At 42.2% G+C, this 22,704-nt stretch overlaps 1 protein-coding gene across 3 annotated transcripts in view; it reads left to right on the top strand.

Moving 5' to 3' along the window:
* NHS (NHS actin remodeling regulator) overlaps positions 1 to 22,704 on the top strand; it is a 299,178-nt gene that overhangs the window by 248,886 nt on the left and 27,588 nt on the right. For all 3 annotated transcript variants that reach the window (XM_042456409.1, XM_042456410.1, XM_042456411.1), the window contains exon 2: positions 21,152 to 21,304. In XM_042456409.1, coding sequence (XP_042312343.1) covers positions 21,152 to 21,304 — 153 coding nt within the window. The remainder of the gene's footprint in view (positions 1 to 21,151; positions 21,305 to 22,704) is intronic.

Here is a 22,704-nt window from a genome sequence, read left to right as displayed (position 1 = left end):
TTATTATATTGAAGATTTCTCAGAAGCTTTTCAGAAAAAGAGAAAAATGGAACCATTTATACCAGGGATGAGCAACTGTGGAAGGCTAGAGAGGTGCATCACTAGGGCTGGCATCACCCGATGTGGTGACTCATGGTGTCCTTCTCCCATACTACACCATACAGAATCCTTAGTAATGTTTTTTACTAATGTTACTCATAAATCGTAATTCCTATATATCACTGAATGTACAGTCGACACTCTGTATCCATGGATTCTTTATCTGCGGATTCAACCATCCATGGCTTGAAAATATTCCAAAAAAATATAAATTCCAAAAAGCAAACCTTGATATTTTTTTTTCCATTTTAGATAAGGGGCACGATTTTGTTATTTGCTATTTGTATTGCCATTGGATTTAATTGGAGCTGAGCATCCATGGATTTTGGTATCCATGGGGGGTGGGGGGTGGAATCAAACCTCACTGGATACCAAGAGTCCACTGTAATAGCAATAAAGTGAAAATTTGATAAAATGTGATTTTTTTCCTGAAAATTTTAAAAGAATAAAAAATTATTTTTTTTAAAAAAAAATAGAATTTAATTTTTTAAAACCTGAGGCCTCTCCTTTCCCTTCCCCCTGAGTCTTGCCCCATTCACACCATCTCTTCGGTGTTTCAAAGGGACATAAGCAAACAGCAAAGCCTGTTTCTGCCAAAAGGCAATTGTTTGGAGAGCAGTGGTGTCACCCCCACTTAGGGTGTCATCTAGTGCAACCCATGGTCCCTACAACCACCTGGTGATGCCCCTGCCTCTAAGGAATATGGTGGCATTCTCACCATATTTTTAAAACTTCCTGGACCCTGAATGGGCACTTTGGGTCATTCTGAGACAAAAATAATTGTTTTGATCGCTGAGGAGCTCCATACATGGTGGAAATCACCCTGCACCTAATAGAGATCATTTTGGGACAAAAGAAAAAAATATTGTTTTTTAAAACTGGATGGCCTTTGGGGCCATAGAAAACATCCTAGGAGGCCATATGCAGCCCATAAGCCACACCCTGATTTAAATAAATAAACAAATCATTAAGAAGGGTCCAAATGGGGGAAGAACTTTCTTGTATAATGAAGATTGCAGTCCTATGTATTCTTTACCAGGCAGGAGTTCCATTGAAGACAGCGTGCAAAAATAAATGAGAAAGATCAGCGGTGACCTAGCGTTCCCACCAAAGGCAAGGAGAAGGGAGAATGAGGTCCAGTTGTTTAGTGGAGCTGGGGCTTGCAGGGCTGAGGTGCCAGGACCTTTTGATTTGCAGGGATTATGATGTTGTCAACCGGACCTCCTGAGGCTTCCTTGTTTCAGCTGAATCTAGCTGCAGTCCTCACAGTGGTGGGAAAGAAAACAAATTATCTAAGCAACAGTATATTTTTTGAGCTATCCTTATTATAAAGCCAAGTATGTTTGAATGGCTTGGTCATGAATGGACAATTAAGATACATTAGCTTTATAAAAATACCTGCTCTTGGTGATGAAAATTGGTACAACTGGCTTTCTGATAAGCTGAGTTGGGGGTCCAACACCCAAGCCGGTGGAAGGGAATGTTGCCTGTGGAAGTTGACTGCCTACATGTCAAAATTTACCATCTTTGATTATACTTTTCAAATAGGTACCCATGTGGTTCTTACTTCTAACACTCATTCCCACCATTTAAAAATATTTTTAAAATCCCAGAGTCCTTAACTGGAGAAATAAAACTTGTTCAATCTATGGTACATCTATTATTTGAGAAATAGGGTCAGAATTGCTGGACTTACAGGAGGAGGCAACAATTGCCAAACAAAATAAGTAATTGAGAATTTTGTTAACATCAGCTGTATTGCATCCATGCGGAGATCTTTTTAGACTGCAATGGGAAAGAGAAATCCTTGCCATTATCTCCAATAAACTATTTTAACCAGATCAATTTTAAGACACATTGAAGCCTAGAGAAAATTGTTCACGAAGTCACTTAAGACAATATGGAGGAAGGTGTAGCCATCTATGCATTCTTGGATTGTAACTCACATCAACACTGGCAAGTATAGCCAATTGTAAAGGTTAATGTGCATTGCAATGCTACAGCATTTGAAGGGCCACATGTCCCACATGTCCCCCATCCCTGATTTATAAACAGAAGAAAGCAGTAAGTGTGCAATCATTTATCAATTTAAATAAAAACCATGTATGCTTGGTACTGTGTCATTTATACCCAATTTTGTGAGTTTAGTTACAAAATGTAATTAAAAAATACTTTTTGGCTTGCAATCCTACACAGACGAACCTAGTGGTAAATCCCATTGGACCCTGAGATTTATCTGTAAATAGAAATGTGTAAGGATGAGCTATAAGCAAAGTAGACCTCTAAAACTTACCCAGAATTCACTTCTGAGTGAACATTCAGTGACAACACAGTAAGTCTCGGTTCTGGTTGTAGCACACCCTGGGTTGGTTGCATTGATATGTTAGTGTTTTTCTATCTTGGGTTTAAAGGCCAATGTCCTGTTTGATGGTGGCAGAGTATAAAGCTCCATCTGCATGCTTACACTGCAGGTCTAGAGGAGAAAGTTTCTCCATCTGAGTGCCCTCCAGTTCCTGCTGCACAGCCAAAGAAAAAGCAGTATAGCTTTACCAATAGCATGTACATTTCTATACCACTTCATAGAGAACTCAACACTCTCTAAACAGTTTATAATATGTAAGCCAATTGCCCCCAACAATCTGGGTACTCATTTTACCAATTTACGAAAGGGTGAAAGGCCAAGTCAACCTTGGAGCCCTGGGATCGAACTCACAACCTTGTGACTGCAGTACCAGCATTTAACCATTGCACTACCAGGGTATGCTGTGTATCTCCTTGCATAGTGCCCCCCCCCAAAAAAAATGTTTTCCATTCGTGCAGTGCGTTCATTGGTCTTCCAACTGCTTTGGACTTCAGTTCCAAAAAGCACTAGTCAGCATGGCCCATAGTGAGGAATTCTGGGAATTGAAAAAGTATCACATTTGCAAGATGAAAAATTGAGAACTCTTGCACTACTCAGTGTAACTAGGGATTGATGTGTTCAGTGCCTTCAAGTCATTTGTGACTCTAAGGTGACCCTTTCACAGGATTTTCTAGGACTGAGAGTGTGTGACTTGCCAAGGTCACCTGGTGGGTTTCCATAACCAAGCAGGGAACTTAATCCTGAAATCCAGTCGTAATCCAGCACTCAACCCATTACATCAAGCTGGTTCTAGGGGTTATGACATCATATACCATCAAGGGGACTTTGGCCATAGTATGCTGTTCAATTCAGTTATCAGGGCTTGGAAAAGTTACTTTTTAGGACCACTCCCCATATTTCCCAGACAGCATGGCCACTGGTTGGCTGGTTTTGAGAGTTGTAGTCCAACCTCCCCTCCACACATACATGTTTTCAACCTCTGTTCTTGGTATAGGGTTTGCATATCAACTAGTTGTTGTTGTTATATTTATTTCAGTCCCATCTTTCTCCCAGTTTAGGATGCAAATTTTAAAAAAAAACATATTGTTAAAAACCCACAATATACAAAAGTTAAAGCAAGATTAATAGATTTAAAAAATTAAAACCAGATTAAAACATATGTTGTTAAACACACACACACATGCACCAGCACAACAGTTAGCAAGATCTAGCACATTATTTTGGTTGGATGGGCCTTATATATTCAGTCATCAAACACCTGTCTAAACATAAAAGTCTTTACATGTCTGCAAAAAGAAAGTAGGGAGGAGGCCAATCTAACTTCTCTGGGAATGCAGTTCCAGAGCCTGGGGGCAGCCACTGAAAATACTTTTTCCTGTATTCCACAAGATGTACCTGAGTGCATGATGGGACAGAAAAAAGGTCCTCCTCTTCAGATCTCAATTGGATGGTTCATAAGGGAAAATATGGTCTTTCAAATAACCCAGACCTAAACCTTATATGACTTTATAAATCAAAACCAGTACCTTGAATTGTGCCTGGAAACAAACCAACAGCCTGTGAAGCTATTGTAACCAAGGAGTTGTCTGTTACCTGTAGCAAGCCCCAGTAATCTAGCTACAGCTCTTTAGTTGAAGTTTATGAACATCTTTAAAGGCAGCCTCATGTAGAGTGTGCTGTGGTACTCCAGCCAGGATGTATCTAAGGCATGTATCACCACAGCCAAATCTAACATCTCAAGGAACAGGTGCAGAGATGGCACACAAGCTTTAACTGTGCAAATGTACTCCTAGCCATTGATGAAACCTGAACTTCTAGTCTCAGAGCTGAATCCAGAAGCACACACAAGCTGTAGACCTGCATCTTCTGTGGGGATGTAACCTGATCTAGCACAGGCTAAATCCCTACTCCTTGATGTGCTTTTCAGCTGACCAGGAGCATCTCTGTATTGTCTGGATTCAGTTTCAGTTTGTTTGCGCTCATCCAGTCCATTACTGATGACAGGCACCAGTCTAAGACCAAAAGAGCTTTGTTGGCTTGTGGTAAAAAGGAATAACTGAGTTGGATGTCATTTACATTCTGATGACACCGAACCTCCAAACTCCAGACAACTTCTCCCATGGTTTCATGTGTATGTTAAATAGCATGGGGAAACGGAACTGAACATTAAGGGACCCCACAGACCAGTGGCCAAGAGGTCAAGCAGGAGTCTCTTAGCACCACTTTTTGGATACACCCCTCCAGGAAGGATCAGAGCCACTGTAAAACAGTGCCTCCAAAACCAATCCCAGCAAGATGATCTAGAAGGATATCATGGTAGATGTTATGGAAAAGAACCAGCAGAACCAACAGGGACACACTCCCCCGCCCCTAGCACCAAGCCGATCAAAGCTGTCTCTATCCCATAACCAGGCCTGGATCCAGATTGAAATGGATCTAGAATCCTAGATAATTTGCCTTATTCAGTAACCTCTGGAACTGGGAGGCCACCACATGCTCCAGAACACTGCTGAAAAATGGAACGTTAGAGACTGACTGATAATAATCTGGAATTGTAGGATCCGGGGTGTGTGCGTCTTTTTAAATGATGGTTGTATAACAGCCTCTTTCAAGGCAGTAACTGTGCCAGTCTCCTCTAGCTTTTAAAATAAGCCAGAAGAGCAAGGATCTAAGGCCCAGTATAGACGGTGCGAAACCACCGTGCTGGGGTCAAAAGTAGGGCTGGGGAGCATGCAGCAACCACACACTCCCCAGCCCTACTACTATACTACTAGATTGTAAGCCTGTGGGCAGGGAACTGTCTGTTATCCCCTCTATTGTAAACTGCTCAGATTCCCAGTGATTGGGCGGTATATAAATAAAACCTATTATTATTATTATTATTATTATTATTATTATTATTATTATATGAAGGGCACCATCTTGGCATGGCACCATCCATACACAGTGCATGGTGATGTCTTCACACATGCGCCACGTCCAAATGGCCCGGCGCGCTCCTGATGTCATCGCGCTGCTGGAGGGCATTTAGGGCACACTATTTGCAGTGCGGGAACAAAGCCAGGGAGAAAGGGGCCCCATGGACAGCCCTTTTCAGGCCACAGGGAAGCGGTGTTTTGCCGCTTCCCTGTGGCCTGGAAAAGTGCCAGGTTGGAGCTGCAAGGGTTGCCGGTGAAGCTGCCCTACCTCCTACCCGGCAAGAAAAGGGACAGCTGTGGACCATCCCTTTTCTGCTGTCTGTACCCCACCAAACTTACGCTTCGTAGCTCTCACCTCTGCAACAATCCTGTCCATATTTACATGTGATACAAATCCATTGTCACTAGAGAAGCAGGGTCCAAAGTTATGTCCACTGGATCTGTATCTATTGTAGCATCCAAGTCAGAGCAGAACAACTTACCCAACTGTATATAAAATCACTCAGATCTGCTCTGACTTGGATGCTACCAGTGATACAGGTTCATTGGATGTAACTTTGGCCTCTGCTTGTCCAGTGGCAATGGCCTGTGTATATATAATAAAAAAAAACCTGACCACTCAAAACAGCTCCACTGGCCAGCTCTTTTTAGATACAAATCAATATAAATCAATATACTGCAATTTTAAAAATGTAACTTGAAAAATGTAACTCCCCCCCCCCTCCTTTTTTTTCTTTTGTTCTCACTGAGTAAGTTGAAATCCTCATTGCTGGAAATATGAAGAAAAAATGGGCTACTTTACTGAAAAGTCAAGATTTACTTAAAGCAAACAGCCAAGCATGCCATTCATTTCAAGATATTTCTTTGTCAGAAGACTGAGGGCTGCATGTCTATCACTTGATAAGTGAAGTTGTGAATTGCCTTCACTGAAAGGTGTTGTGTTTGAAGTGGTATTAAACCTCAATGGTTTATCTGCAGCTGCTATTTTATACATGTGTACATCTCACAATGAATTTGCCGTGGTGAAATGCAGGGTTCTGATTTGACTCTTGATTGCTGCAATTTAAAATCCTCATATTATTTGCCAAAAGCATAGTCTCACTAGGTGCAGTGCATGGCTGTCTGATGCAGAATTTGGCTAAATTCACCAAAATCGAGATGTAATTTTGCATCAAGGTTTAAACATCAAGGAAAAATAGGGAAACATCAACTGATATACTTAATAGAAATCTGAGCCCTTTTCAGGGGCACTATTACTTAACCATGAGAAAAAGACACTTTTCTTTTTTCTCCAGGCTGCATCCTGTTGGTGTCATATCTAGGTGTAACTGAGGGTTAAACTCATGCTTTGTACTTTATTGGACCTTGAGAAAGGACACATCCAGTACTTCTTTCCACAAGGCCCCCACCTTGGTGTGCAACAACATTTGGGAGGCAACCAGGAAGAGCTTCGGCTTCTTAGCCACTGATTAGTTCAGCAAGATACCCAAGCTCTTTCCAGCTAATCTTTAGCACTAAGGGAAGAAAAGGAAGGTTTACGCTAGGGGTCCACCAGAGGAAGCAGCTCTGCCACTTCTTTTAAGTATACTGGTGGAAATATATGCTTCACCAACGTGATGGCCTAAGCATCCTACAGTAGTGATCATAGTTGATTAGACATTGTTTTAATTGCTGAGTTCTTTATAACAACAAAACCTCCAAGGAATCTAAAAATGTGTCCACTTCCTGCAATTCTTTAACATACCATCACTGTGAAGACAGTCATTGGCAGGACATTATGCCTCTGAATAGTTACAGAATCATAATTGCTAAGACAAGGTCACTCATGTATAATGGAAGATTAATGCTGGTGATGTGGAGGAAGTTCATTTGGGTTGAAATGAACCCTACCAAAGGCTAAAGAGAGATTGGGAAAGGATGTAGAGAGCCTATCATCATTTTCCCCCATTATTAATTACCCTAATCTTTTTGCTACAGGTCTTTAATATGGCCACAATAATCATTTCATAGGCCTTTGTGTCTTGTTTTCAATAGAGTTTCACAATCTTTGTAATACACCACACTTCAGGATCTGCTCAACTGATAAATATATGTATCCAAATGGCTTTTTAGCTGTTAGAAATTATTTAGGTGATTTAGGGGCTGGACAGATCACCCTGAAGGGGTGGCACAACACCACCCCTTTCCTAGCCGGATCGGGGCCACAGCAACCGCACGCCACTGCCCTGAGCCGTCCTTTCCAGAGCACAAAAAGGAGCTGCAAAAAGCAACAACACCACACTGCTGGCAGACTAAGCAATGCTAAAAAAACACAATGAACCCTGGACAGATTGTCATGTCATTCTTGATGGCAATTTCACCAGAATAAAAGTCAGAAACATGCATGGTTTCAAAGAATTGTATAAATTAATGATTGTCAGATACTTTGGGCAGTTTATTAACTTATATAACTCCTACCCTTTTTAGGCAGCTTACATTTCATTTCAACTTTATGTTGCTGCCAAATCTTTATAGCTGTCCTGCACTTGGGTTGTTCTAATTTTGCGCTGCATTTTACCCCTCAAAAGAATCCCAATGCAGCTTACAAAAACCAAAAATGAGAAAGTCATTGCCCATAGGCTTAATACACACACACACACACACAACATGAAAAGAAAAGGAAGAGGAAGCAAAGCAAAGCCAGGTATTAGATTGTGGATTAGAAAATCCAATAGATGGTAAACCAAGCAGTTTGTAAAACTAGTTTTAAGCACAGTGGAAAGGTTGCTGCTGCTGCTTCCTCTGGTGGCCACAGCAATGGCCATTTGTAGCTAGGGAGAGGAGTAATCTCTGATGGATCTAGATACAGGCTCAGTGGAGGACTGCATGCTCCTTCTGATGGTCTCAGCATTAGACCTGATGTGGCATTAGACCTGACCACTGTTTGGGAACCACTACTCTAATGGCTGCATGGACTGTTGTAATTACTCATTCCCCAAAAATTAAAAGAAAAGAAAGAAAAAAGGAGGGAAGACTAGAAGTAGCATAATTCCATTTCTTGTTATGAAAAACAAGATTCTTTTTTTTTTTTAAATGTTAAAACGTATAGTGAGGAAACTGAAAGTACTCAAGACGTCCTGGAGAGGCAGTCACCTTTTTTTTTTTTTGCCAGAAAAAGAGAGTAGTCTGAGAGATTTGCCGGGGTGGGAGGGACGGGCCCCATGTTGCTCTAGAGCAGTGCTTCTCAATTATTTTCTGTCATGCCCCCCCAGGAAGAAGAAAACATTTTGCGCCCCCCGCGCAACTGTAAATAGTATCATTTGTCTATAAAATTGTTATAAGTACACCTCTCCATAACAGAGCCTCGCGCCCCCCTTTACGGAGCCTCGCGCCCCCCCTGGGGGGCCCGCCCCACTATTTGAGAAAGGCTGCTCTAGAGTCACACTTTGACCACCTCTTCTTGAGTAGTTGCCTAAATATGTCAAAATAATCATACATGCCAACAGTGATCATACAAATACCTAGTGCAGGTATGGGAATTAGGTGGCTTTCCAGATGTTATTGGACTGCAAGTCCTACCAGCCCTTGTCACCACAGTCAATGATGAGGGATGCTAGGACTTGCTGTTCAACATCCATATAATTCCCATCCATGGTCTAGAGCAATTGACTTCAACCATCCACCAACTACATTCATTGACTACAGTACAACCATTCACTACTTGATCATCTCGTCCTGTCCTGACTCTGGTTGCAAGTATTCTTATTGGGGGGGGGGGGGGGAAGAGTCACATGTTTCCCTCTGTTTTCCCAATTTTTCTGGCCCCATTGCATGGTTTGTTTAGGAGCAAACTGTGCTCAGGAGTTTGGAGAAGTCAATTCATAGGACCACAAAACCCACACTCTTGGCCATGTTGGCTGAAGGTTTCCCACATTGTAGCTCCTGCCCTTAAATGTTCAAACTTAGGATGTATTTGAGATAGGAGGCAAATTTATTTATTTATATTCTATCTTTCTCACAGGATAGAACCCAAGGTGGCTCCCAGCACAAGAAATTAAAAATATTTACAAAAGTTCTAAAAATCAATTTAAAATCAGCATGTTAAAATATTATACAATCAGCTGTCCATATCCATGGATTATTTTATCCATAGGTTCAACCATCCATGGCATGAAAATCTTTTTAAAAATATATGAAATTCCCAAAGCAAATCTTGATTTTGCCATTTTATATAAGGGACACCATTTTACTACACCACTGTAAATAATGGGACTTAAACATCCACAGATTTTGGTATCCATGGGGATGGGTGGGTCCTGTAACCAAACCCGAGGATACGGAGGACCCACCATAAAACTGTTCTGTCAATCAGTTAATTCCCAGCTAGTCTGTTTATCTGCAGAAGCAGAGCAACACATTTGCTCTGTAGGCAGTTGCCTTGTTATCAACTGGTAGTACGGTGAAACCAAAGAGAGCCCTGACACTGTTGTGACCTTGCTGAAATTCTTTCACAGCCTCTGTTTTGGGAAAGGCTGTTTTGTTTCCCCTCTCCTTGTTTGTGCCAACATTTGTATTTGATCTCTCACTGGTTGTCAGTATTACACCAGGACCCGAAAGAAGCTGCTTTCAATTGCTCTGAGTGATCAAAGTCTCTTTGCAGAGTTATGTGGGGGTTTCTTGGGTTTGTTACATAACAAAGCAAAAACCTGCCACTTAAAATGACAGCTTCAAATTTCTCGATGAAGGAAGAATGATAGGAAGGGATTGCTCCAGTTACTTGAAGAATATGAAGAGGGTTGGAAGCGAGAGATGCGCTCTGGTGTTCATTTTGCACTGGCCATGGAGAGGAATGAAATGCTGCAGTTTTACGCATACAAACCAGAAAGCCCAGTTTGGCACATCATTTGCTTTCAACAGTCCTGGGAATTATGCTGGAATTCTCCTCTTTCAATTTTGCTTAGTAAGCTGCTTCCCTAGACAGATTTGCTTCTGCGTGTATCCAGACTCAGCTCAGGGAGAGAGTATCGCAGCACATGCATTATTGATTATTCCAGACATATATTAATAGATAAGCATGTTGCGGTACTTCTCGCCGTGTTCTGTCACAATGCGTTAGACTGGATGAGCTGCAGAAGGTTTTGTTCTTAGCAGAATATGGTCTGGTTTTTTTTAAGATGGGAGGTTCCGCCTGACATGGGAATGGATGCACACAAAGATCTATTGCACACAGCTGCAATGCACATGCAGCAGAAAGGCCTTTTTTTAAAAAATCCTGAATTTTTCACTTGGGGTTAGAAGGGCAAACCCATTAGAGAAACACCTTGCAATTGCTTTCTTATACTGGCAAAGTGCTTCTGTGCTCCACTCCCCCAGCCTGAACCTTCCTTTCTCTCTCAAGTAATCTAGGGCACAGAGCGGGGAAGACAAGAAGGGGAGAGCAAAGCAAAAAAATGAGTTATCATGGAGCTTTCTAGGAATGAGTCCTGCCTGTGGCTAGGATAGGTGTTTGCTAGCTTGTCAACAAAGCCTGTGAAATTTAGGAACATGACAACTCATCTTAGAATGGGATTAATATTAGAGATGACTAACTGAAGATGGGAGTATCAGTGGCAGGAACAGCATTGTACAGAAGGATGAATGCCACCTAAGGACCCTTTTTTTTAGAGAGGCAACATATTTTTAGCAGCAGAACACATGCTTTGTATGCAGAAGGTCCCAGGTTCAGTCCCTCTGATTAGAAATGATCAATTAGCAACAGGTGGTATGACCTGAGACCTTGAAGAGATGCTGCTAGTCAGATCTCAGAGTACAGAATCACACCACTAACATAGCTCTGCTGGTTGAGGTGGGGTCTGGGAATTGTAGTCCCCCAAATTACCTTTCCAAAGTCTGGTCAGAATAGAACGCATTTGGAGAAAATGCAGCCTATGTGCCACAAATAGCACCCAAGCCATTCTGTGACCTCCAGCCCCCCTTCCACTTTTTAGAAAATATAGGCTCAAATTTAAAAATGCATAATCACCTTAGTTACATCGCTGTGTAGGATCTTCCAACAATTCCCACAATCCCTGCTTATTGGGCAGCAGCCACTGCAATCAATGAAGGTCTGTTCCCCTGTCAATCAGCAGGCAGCTGACTGATGTTTCCATTCTCTTTCATGAGCAATTGCCAGTGCAACAGACAAAAGCAAGGTCCCATTCCCAATTTCTCCTCACACTGGAGATCACTTGCACGTGTGTGTGTTTATAAACATCAGTGAGCTACTTCTCAATAAATAAGAGAACATATCCTTGTTTGCAGTGGCTCCTGCCTGGTAAGCGAGGATTGGGAACCTTTCATATTTCATAAATTAGTGAGTACTTTAGGTTACTCATTCATAATTGTCTTTGTCAATTATGGCCATTTTTTCAAGGAATCCCCCCCCCCCCCCGAAACACTCTTTTAACACTTGCTAGTGCAGTAGCAACCAAACCTTGGTCCTCCACATGTTTTGGACTTCCTGACTGTTGGCCAAGCTGACTAGGGCTTCCAAGCTTATGTGTTAAGGTTTGCTGAAAAGCCTACCTTTTGACAGGATAAATGAAACATTTGCTTGATGTTGGCCTTTAGTTATCAAAGAAAGCTATTAAACATGCAGCCATCAAACATAAATAAAGCACCCTTTTAGCAAGTGTTTCCAGATGCTGAATAGAATGGACCATAAACACAACTGATATGAACAGCTCTTTTCTGCTGCATTATGTTTCCTTTACAATACTCAGTAAAGTACCTATGGCGTGTTACAGACCGCCCATTTGGGGCGGCCTGTAACTGGCCCTTTCCCTGCCGGATCGGGGCCTCAGCTGCCACAACGGCAGCCTCCGAGGCCCCGATCCGCCACTTTCCAGGCCGCGGGGAAGCAGCAAAAGGCCGCTTCCCTGCGGCCTGGAAAGGGGTGTCCTCGGGGCTTCAAGCCCCAAGGACACCCGATGGCGGCAGGGAGGAGGAAAAAGGGGCCACTTGGCCCCTTTCTCCCATGTATCGCTGGCGCAGCCGTCTAAAGGCTGCGTCAGCAACTCAAACCACAAAAGGAGCTCTGTTTCGGAGCACCTTCTCACGCCATGGAAAGGGCACTCTATGCGCCCTCGCACGGCGTAATGACGTCACATCCGCGCTGCCCCGTTTGGAGGCGGTGTGTTCGTGAGTCGTAATGGCAGCGCTGTGTACATAGGGCGCTGCCATTTTGTACATCCTGGGGACGTACTAGGGTTAGGTGCATGCGTAAGGCACGCACTTTGCCTAGTACGTCCGCAGGACGTACTTTACGCCCGTGCGGAACGGGCCTATGAGTCTCTGACTTGGGACATGGACAGACCCCAGAAGGTCTTTGAGAGCTTCTGGAAATTCTTTTGAAATGGCTTTTTACTTTGTATTTGCACTTTTTGCTATTATATGGATGGATTGTTCCACTTTTCTCTCAAAGCAGCTTACATGTTAAAAAGAACAACAATACAATGGCTATCAAATCCAGCAAATAAAATGTAGGCGCGTTACAGACGCACCGAAGGGGCATATTAGGGTTAGGAAGGGATGTAGTAGAGTTGAGAAGGGGCGTCACTTCCGGACGCCCCTCAACCCTAGTACTGACCGAGTCCATACAAAATGGCAGCGCCCGTCCACACGGGGGCCGCCATCTTGACGTAGCAGATGCGTTGCGTCCAAACATCGTGCGGCACAAATGACGCCACAAGTGCACTATTGGCGCCTTGCGGCGGCAGACCACCCGTTTTGGTCGGTTTGTAACGCACCATAGTTTAAAAAAAAAAGCCAGAACAAGCAGTAACATAAAAATAAAGGAAAACAACAAAATAATAAAATTAGGTCAGAGAAGCGCCATGACAGATTCAGGAAATCTCCGATAGCATAGAACCTTGCAGTACTCAGTGCAAAAAGAGATGCCCTGTAAGTCTTACACATACAACTCATCATTTGACAATAGATACTATATATTTTCCTGGGATAGATTTTGGATGTTAGCCCTAAAAACCCTTATCTACAAACTTAAAATGAGATATTGGACAAAATAAAAGCTAATGTGTAAGAGCTCTCAGCAGTTCCACAAAGGCATCTCCTCTGGGCAGAATGAACCAGAGAATTCCTTGTCATTAGTGCAGTGAATACACACAGGAGAGGGATGGGAATAAAATTCCAATTTATTTATTTTTTAATGGTTGGAAAATTAGTTTCTCAACTATCCAGAAATCCTGACTAGAAATATCCTGGATTGATGAGAATATATTTTGCACAGAAAATAACATTACTAAAACTATTTGCAGTTGTTGTTATTGTTAGCCACCCTCAAGTGGACTTCCACTCATGGCGACCCTATGGATGAGCCATCTCTAAAACTACCTGTCCTCCACTGCTCTGCTTAGGTCCTGCAGGCTCAGCCCTGTGGCCTCTCTGATTGAGTCCATCCATCTGACCTTTGGTCTCCCTCTCTTTCTACTGCACTCTTCTACCTTTCCTAGCATTATTTCTTTCTCATGAAATGGTCAAAATATGACAATCTCCTTCTGGCTTCCAGGGAGAGGTTGGGCATGACCTGTTCTAGAAAGCATTTGTTTATGTTCTTGACCATCCACAGTATTCTTGCCACTCTTCTCCAGCACCACATCTCACATGAGTTTTTTTTTTCCTGTCAGCTTTCTTCGCTGCCCAGCTCTCACAGCCATACATACTGATAGGGAATGCAATGGCTTAGACAATCCACACTTTAGTGTTCAGAGCTACTGTATATCTTTACACATTAGAATCTTGTCCAGTTCTTTCATAGCTGCTCTTCCCAACCTTAGTCTTGGTCTGGTTTTTTGATTTCAGTTTCTGTTCTGATGTATGTTTGATCCAAGGTATGCTCCCTTCAAAAACAAAGTTAGTGAAGAATTGGATCCCTAGCACAGAGCTTTATTATAGACTTTAAAAAATGCATCCAAGGTGTGGACCAAACAACAGAAAGTGTATCCTTGCTTAACTTGATTTCTTAGATTTGTTAGTGTGGTGATCCCTGGGAGATCTTGAGGCATTCCAAGGGGCCTACCTGGTGGTCTTCCTGATGAAGTACCCCAGAATGTCCATAGTAGCTTAGTGGAGTGGTCCATTGGTGAAGCATTTCAACCACGTGCCGAAGTCTCCGCGACCTCTATCTATCACAAATCGAATCAACTTGCATAGTTCAGGCAACTGGGCTTGTAGGTCATAGATTTTGTCCATGCAGCTCAAAGACCATGGTCTCTTTTCCGGAAACCTCTATGTCTTTGCAGTCCATCGAATATCTTCCCCTGCTGTCTTCAATGCATCTCGCAGGCTCCGATCCCTCTTCAACTCCTTCCTGAACTGGTGGTGTTCCTGGAGTGAAAGGCTTGTCAGAGGCTCTTTTTGCCTCCCAATGGAAGACACATGCAGTTCAGATGTAGACACCTTAGTCGTTGTTGGTGCCTGAAGTTGTTGTTCCTCTTTGGTGAGAGTTTTAGGACACATCTGTCTCCCTTGTCCAGTGCTGACTCTGGAGCATCATCTGAGTGTTGAACTGTTGTTAGTGTTGTAGGCACAACTGAAGTCAATGTCAAGGTCTCCTCTGGTATATCACATTCCTGCTTCTGGGGAGCAACAGTGATCTCTCTTGGCATAACTTCTGGTGTGACAGACACCCGTCGCTGTTCAGCAACAGTGTCCTTTGTCTGACTATGGACATTGTCCATCGCTGACTGTCCCCTCTCCTTGGATAGGGTTGAGTCAAGTTGTTGGAACTCAAAGCATTGTGCTTCAGGTTCACCTGTAGGTTGTTGCTCAGGGTGAAGCGTCACTTAGAAGTCCTCCTGGTTCTCCAGAACAGCTCCTGGACTTCCCTCAGACTCTTCCCTGGGAGCAATGCCCTGTGCGTGGCCCTTACTCCCAGGGAATCCCTTAAAAGAACTTTCCTTCTGCTGCCACCACCCAGTGAATTCAATGAACTATGTTTCCCAAGCACATACTGGGACTTGCTAGGGAGAGAGATCTAGTTTCCTTTCTTGCTAGCCCACAACCACCAGTAGACCAAGCTAAGACGCGTGTACAGGGAGCAGAGAGAGAGACAGTAGGTACTTTTTAAAAGAAAGAAGTTTATTTTAAAGAAATAGCATGGAATAGAAAGATATCATTCATGCAAGGCCTCCTTGCTTTGCAGGTATAGAAGCATAATTACAAAGAGTTCATTTCAGCCAAGCTATTTGGATAATATAACAAAATCTAAGACGCACTAACTGGCACTGTTCCTGAGCTACTCACACAGTGATGGGCTTTGTAGTCCTTGTGGAATTCTTGGAATCAGGGAGCTGGCTCCGTGCCAACTCTACCTGCATTCCTGAGCCGGTTCTCCAGCTGCTCAGAGGACAAAGAAAAGCATCTGGTTTCCCCAACCAAAGCCAAGATGGAGAACAAAAGAAAGCATGGTTTCCCCCCAAGAGGAGAGAGGGAGAGACAAAGAAAGCATGGTCCTACAAGGTTTTTTAAAGTCCTCCCCGGAACCTTCTTGAAACTGCCGCTCTGGCACTGCTGATTGGCCAGGTGAGCCTTACGTCAGCGATGATGTAGCTGCTCATTAGCATCTGATGTCAGCTCTCATTAGCATGTGCCTCCCCCTAGATTAACCCTTTGTAGTCAGGAGAAGTTTCCAAATGACAGGATGACCTAGTCATCACAGTTAGATTGATTTATTAGAATTACACCATGTTCTTCCAATTATGTTTGAATTTTTGCTTTGGCCATAAGCAGTGAAAGTGTGACTGACTAACTGATAGTAATGTTGTATGTAATATTAAATTAGTTTGCTTCTTAACTGTTTGAATTGGTTAAAGTTCACACCTTTATACCAGTTCTCCAAGGTGTGCAAGTATTGTGGAAATTTACCCTTTGGGATTACAGCTCTCAATATCCTCCAGCCAGCATGTCTGTTTTCTGTGCAGAATTCTGGGACTTGTCATTCAATCAGTAACGTTTGCCAAATTCTGCCAATATTACTATTACAGAGGGACACTTATTAAACAGAAATTTGAAGCTGGAATTTAAAATTAGTTTGCAGTTCCTAGTTAATGCTATGTCTGGTTATTGGGAAAAGTCCAGTAGAAATGCAGCACTCAGGATTGCCAATCTATGGTTTAGGATGCAGATGCAGCTACAAGTTTTCATGTGCCTCCCCTTTCCTCTTGTATACCCATTCTCTTTCTTGTCACAAGTAATTTTTGTGAATTGTGGTTTGGACTAAACATGATTTGTGTAAAGGCTGATGCAAGTTTCACTTGTCAAGCAATACTTTTTCTGCATCAACCCAAAGGGTGCAAGAGCAACCCAAAGTTGATTTAATATTTGGATGGGGATGGAAGAGATATCTTGAAGGGGGAAAGTAAAAGAAGAACAGGGGATTCCAAGGGTCACCATAATGGAAAACCATGTTTCTCATTAAGTCAGAACCCAGTTCATGTGTGCATTTCATAGACCCATTGAGCCTTTTCCCCATGCCATCCTCTTAGGTGTCAATTCTCCCTATTATAGCTTGTTTACTATGTTCTCCAGCCACTCGTTTTTTAAAAAGAAACAAAGCCCCTGATGTTTCATTTAAATTCCCTTCCTTGTAGACATTAAAATATCTATTCACTTGGAATACCAGTGAAATACCAGTGATATTTTACACACACACACACATCTATCATTTACTTGATTTGGTAAGTAAAGGTTAATAAAATAAAAAAGGGAGGGTGGGAAATATACAAAAGTCTAGAAAAGCAGACAGAGCCATGGGGGGAAACCCCTTGGATCTATCAAAATAAATAGAGCAGAAATCTTTCTTGCTGGCCTTTGTGTTGTTATTATTAGAACAAACTACGCCTGAGTGAGCTAAGCTATACTACCTTCAAGCATCTATACACAGCTCATCTACAGTATATTTATTTGGTTATTTATTTATTTATTTATTTGCAGAAGAAAGCTGAGAGAAAAGGCTGTGAATGATGGCTATATGTGAGCAGGAATGAAAAGCTAGAAAAATCTCATTCTTTATCATTATGAGTTGCATATACAGTCCGTCCTCGCCTTACTCGGGGGATCCGTTCCGGATCCCTCCGCGTAAGGCGAATTCTGCCTATGCTCGAGCCCCATTGGAAACAATGGGGCTTGTGCGTGGCAGCGCGGGTGCGCGCGGGGCACAACGGGCGCGCGCGCCCATTCAATTAAATGGGACGCGATGCCCCTTCCGCCCTGCGCGCGCCCCGCAGCTTGAGCGCGTATGCTCAAGGCCGCGTATGGCGCGCTCGCGTATGGCGTGGGCGCACTGTAATTGTCAGCTGCTGAATAATCAAGGAACAATGGCCAACATTTATGAAACAGATACAACTTGTGCTGCTGCATATTGCTCCTTGTTGTGGTGCCTGTTTTCATACAGCTAAGCACCTTGTGTGCTGGGATAGTGTGAGGATTGGCTACTTTTTTCTCTATACCAGCACTTTAGAATTGTTTTCAGAAGCATTTCTGGGAGTTTTTCACTCCAAGCATGGGTAAGGAATCTTTGGCCCTCCAGATATTTTGACCCACAACTCTCATCAGGACCGTCTAGCATGACCAGCAGCAAGGGATAGTAAGAGTTAGTAGTCCAAAACACAACTGTAAGACCAAAGGCTCTCCATGCCCAATTTAGCAGATTATTACATGTGGCTTTTAAACCACATTCACAGCTGGAAAAAAAGCAGATTTGACAATACTTATCGCACAGTGACACCTCTGACCTGTAGCTGCTGTATTTCCAAAGTATGTTGCGATGGCCTTTTTTCAGTGACATGGGAAGCCTGTCAATGAGCTTGCAATCACGCAAGTCCCAGGTGCGAAATGTCACTGCCAGGGCAATTGTGATACTGGCAGTCACATGGTGACAGTGTCTCCTCCTCTCCCCCATCCCCCTCAGTATTCACATGCAGCCTGATTCCCTTTGCAAAAAAAAAATCTATTTTTTAAACTAACTCACAGTAGCAGAGTTAGAATTGCATGAAAAAGTTAAAATTAAAATAAATTAAAATTAAATTAAATTAAATTAAAATTAAAAAATTAAAAAATAGAAAGGCATCCTGGGTAGGGCAATCACATGGTGGAAGGAAGGCAGGACTAAAAGAAGAATCAGGAAGAGAATGTTGTGGCACCAGCAGCCCCAGTTGCACAGTTTCAAGGACGTGAGATTATGGTTATTCTGAAACCTATGTTTCCATTTTTTTAAAACCTGTGCAATTGGTATGTTATGGCTTGTATGGTAATGTTCTTAAAGCCCTTTCATGCTACAGAAATACAACACTATGAATATACTTTAACTGCATCAATTCCATCCTGTGGAATCCTGAAATTTGCAGTTTAGAAGGAGTGCTTAGAATTGACTACCAGGGAACTCTATGGCCTCCCCAAACTGCAAACCCTAGGATTCCATAGCATGTTGTCATGGCAGTTACAGCAGAATTATAGTGCTGTAACTGCATAGTGTGAAAGGGACCTTAGGTTTTGACAGAAATCAACGATTCTCAAACCAATGATTTGGACTCAGTGATAGGGAGGCATTAAGCCACATGAGAAAACTGTACCAAATGAGTGGTGCTTACCAGTGACATTTTCTTGTCTTAAGCGAAGTCCAAATGGTGCCGCCTTTAAAAGTCTTGCTAAATTAATCAAATGTCCCTTCATCTATATTACTCCCCTACCACTCCCCACACCTTCATGGGGCTGCCCTGAAGCAGATCATGTCATGGCAGCAAAGCAAGGACAGCCCTACCTGGGAGCATCAATGCAGCTGAAGTAGCACTAAATCTTGAGTTTTTGGGCTCAAAGAACAGCTGATTTCCCTGCCACCACTTATGCCTTGCTGTATCAAGGTTTATCCACTGGCAGAAGCTGGCGAGTTTTAGAGAAATAGGACATGGCTATAAAAATGTACAGGATGCCAATCAAAGTTGGCCCTGGCCTGCATATAACTGCTTCAGCTGCAACATTGGAGAGAGTAGATCAAGTTGGACAACTAATGCCCCCACAGTGGCTAGCAAGCTACAACTCCCATCTTTGTTCACCATTTGTTATACTGGAAATGGCAGAGCTTGGAAAAGTTAATTCTGGACTACTATTCTGAGAGCCAGGATGGCCAGTTATAGTTCAGAAGAGTAATTTTTCCAAGCCTAAAGCCTAGGTTTGATGGGAGTTGCAGTCCACATCTGGAAGGCTGTACATTACCCACCCATGGGATTGCTGAAGGCATGAATGGATGACCAATAGTTTGGGGGCAGAGTGGTGGTAGAGGAAGATTACAGAGGCTGTTCAGGCAATAGGTGGTTGTGAGCTGTTGGTGATGTTTCCTAAAATATCTGAAGTGCCCCATTTTGCCTACCTTTTCAAAAAAATGATTTGTCCTATGTTTTTTCAGGTGCACATTGGCCACCTTCCCTCAACACCATTCCTCCTGAACCCTTTTCCTAGAGTCCTACATCTTCTTAATTGCATTATTCTTCCAATAGTTTCTTCATCCCTCCAGTGTCATGTTTTTTTTATACCATAGCATAGCCCACTGTGCCATTACCATTTATTGCTAGTGCTCTGAATCTTGTGATGTGCAAAGAATAACTTTAAAGTATGTAAGCCTTATGAGATAAATGTGTAATTCTGGCAAAAGAAATAAGATGTGTAGTGTAGAGGGGAAATATGTGAAAAAGAAGCAATAATCAAAGAGATTTTTTTCTAAGTTACTTCATATTTGATACTTTTATGGGGCCAACCGAAATGCCTATATCAAAGAAAGTATCTTTTTGTGTTACTAATGGAATTAAAGTTTTGTAGAAGTAGACTTTAAAATACTTTCCCAGTAACACATAGGAGGATGAGTGGCCTGCCTACATAAATAGCCCTCTATGCCCAGAACAATACCAACAAGATCTTTACAAAATATGAGCTTGTAATTAACATTGTCAATTTTTTTCCTCCTGTATGAGCTTTAACACCTTTGCCTGACTCTTTATCAGCCCAAAGGGTAAAGTAATCAAATCAGTGACTGACTTGGGATGGGGATCAAGTAAATAATGGACATATTCATGTCACAAAACTTATTTTTCACATTTGTACTAATGCTATTGTAAATTTTGTCTTTCACTCATAACGCAAACTTACTGAGTTTACTAGTAAATGTCAGGAAAATATGCAAGGAAACTTCAGTTTACAAACCATCCTGTGATAAATGTCACCAAGTTGATGGAAATGAAAATGAAATTTGATAATTTGTCAGTTAATGTATGGATGTTATTACAGTTTCTGATAGCTTTATAAATTTGGAAAAATTAGTGACAGATGCCTAAACTCATTGTGATATTGTTAGATAGATAAACAGAAAAATAGCTCAGAGTTTGCAGTTTATGCTATTCTGTTTCTAGTTTCTCTTATCCATTTTATTAATGGTTTACTCAAAATGTATCAAGTGAGTTAATTCAGATTACCACTTCATTCATTCATATTATCTCCACACCTAAATATTAGTCACAGCTATTGTTCATACCCTTTATGAAAATGGGATAGATTCGCACACACTTGTCTTTCAGAGGCATATGGATTTAAGTGGCAGCCAAAAAATCATTTTCTCTGATTCAAATTCGAATGAATGTTTATAGTTAAGTGGCAACTTTACATTGATCTTTGACCTGCCAGTTGTTGAAGACTGCACTGTGTCCTTTATGTGAATAAATAAATGACCTTTTTCTCTTTGACTCCACAGCTGTCTCAAACCTGGATGCCGAAAGTAAATTGAATGTGTACTTTCGTGCACCTTGGCATCAGCAAAGAAACGTTTTCCTTCCTTCTACCAGACCAGCTTGTGTTGAGGAGCTGCATCACCATGCAAAGCAGAACTTGCGAGCCTTGAGAAGAGGTAAATCTTTTTTTTTTTAACCTATGCAATCTTTCTTCCCACAAGCTCAAGGCAGCACACATGGCTTCTATCTGCCCCACTTTATCCTCTCAACAGCCCTGCCAGGTACATCAAACTGGGATTGACTGGGCCAAGGTTACCCAGTGCCATTCATAGCCTGGTGGGAACTAGAGACTGGATCTAGTCTAGTGACCTAAAGAAGCTTGTGTTTCTCCAAAAATGGCACTTTACTTGACTCTTATTCCCTCTGCTCAGCTCTCCTTTGCTTTGTGGGTAACGCATCTGATAGGGTGCCAAAGTATGCATACACCTGTCTCTCACTTGATTGTTTGTCTATTATACAAAAAGCAGGCTCTAAGCTGTAGCAAAGGATTAGAGTTTGGAGGGTGGCAGAGAGGTTCATAAGATTTTCCTCTCATACCATTTTTTACTAAAATTCACCCCCAAGCTGCTCTTTGCCCCGTAAAGGTGTCTCTTGCATTAGAAATGTCTTTCAATATTGAAAAGAACACCTGGACAAGCAGCAGTGCATGTCAGTGTATCATTGTGCAGGCATAGGAATTTTTAAAACTACCCAAGTCCCTTGAAATTTCTTTATTTGTTAGGTCTGTAAAGTAACGAACAGTTTTCCAGGAGCTTTAAGTGACAGACTGGGGATGGGAACATAATTGCTTCCAGTAAACAATTAAGTTAGAATGAAAAAAACCAGTACATCATCTTCATATTCTGCAGTAAATGCAGATAGACTCAGTTGAAGACAGACCCAAATAGCCAGATTTTGGAAACATTATTTTTTACTGCAACTCCTATTCTAGCTGAGGGACTCTGGGAGTTCAAGTTTCCCATCTTCTGTCTGACATGAGACAGTACAGTATAAATAGCCTTAGGGTTCAATTTTATTTGCCAGAAAGAATTTGGAAAGTCTTTTTTTTGTTCTTCAAATGTTAGGCTTCTCTTGACATATTTGTTTTATCTAAGGGCCCATTCACACTGGCTTATTACGCGGATCAGGACGCGGATCATGGGTGCATCGTTCCCATTTGAGCGTGCATTCAATCCGCATTGCTCCGATATCGTTCCCATTGGAATTCGAATCTGACTCCCATGTGATCGAATTATCCTGAAAAAACCTGAATCAGTGGTTGATAAACCGGTTTAATTTAACAGCGCATTTTCAGCGAGTTTTCCTGTGCCTCCCGAATCTGATTTGTGGCATACGAATAGGAACGACAAGGGTGTCCGATTCAGGAACTTAGGGATGGGAAAAGCAGTGCTCAAGGGGCTGGCCTGGGGGACACCCGCTTGTCCTCTTTCCTGCATTACGATGCCATTTTCTCCCATTCGTATAGTCTTTCCCCCAGTGGAGTGGGAAGCAGGGAAGACACCGAAGAGCCTAGGAC

Source organism: Sceloporus undulatus, chromosome 3 (genome assembly GCF_019175285.1).
Source record: "Sceloporus undulatus isolate JIND9_A2432 ecotype Alabama chromosome 3, SceUnd_v1.1, whole genome shotgun sequence".
Classification (NCBI taxonomy): domain Eukaryota; kingdom Metazoa; phylum Chordata; class Lepidosauria; order Squamata; family Phrynosomatidae; genus Sceloporus; species Sceloporus undulatus.
The sequence above is the reverse complement of the archived record's forward strand: the minus strand, read 5'-3'. Positions and strand labels throughout refer to the sequence as shown.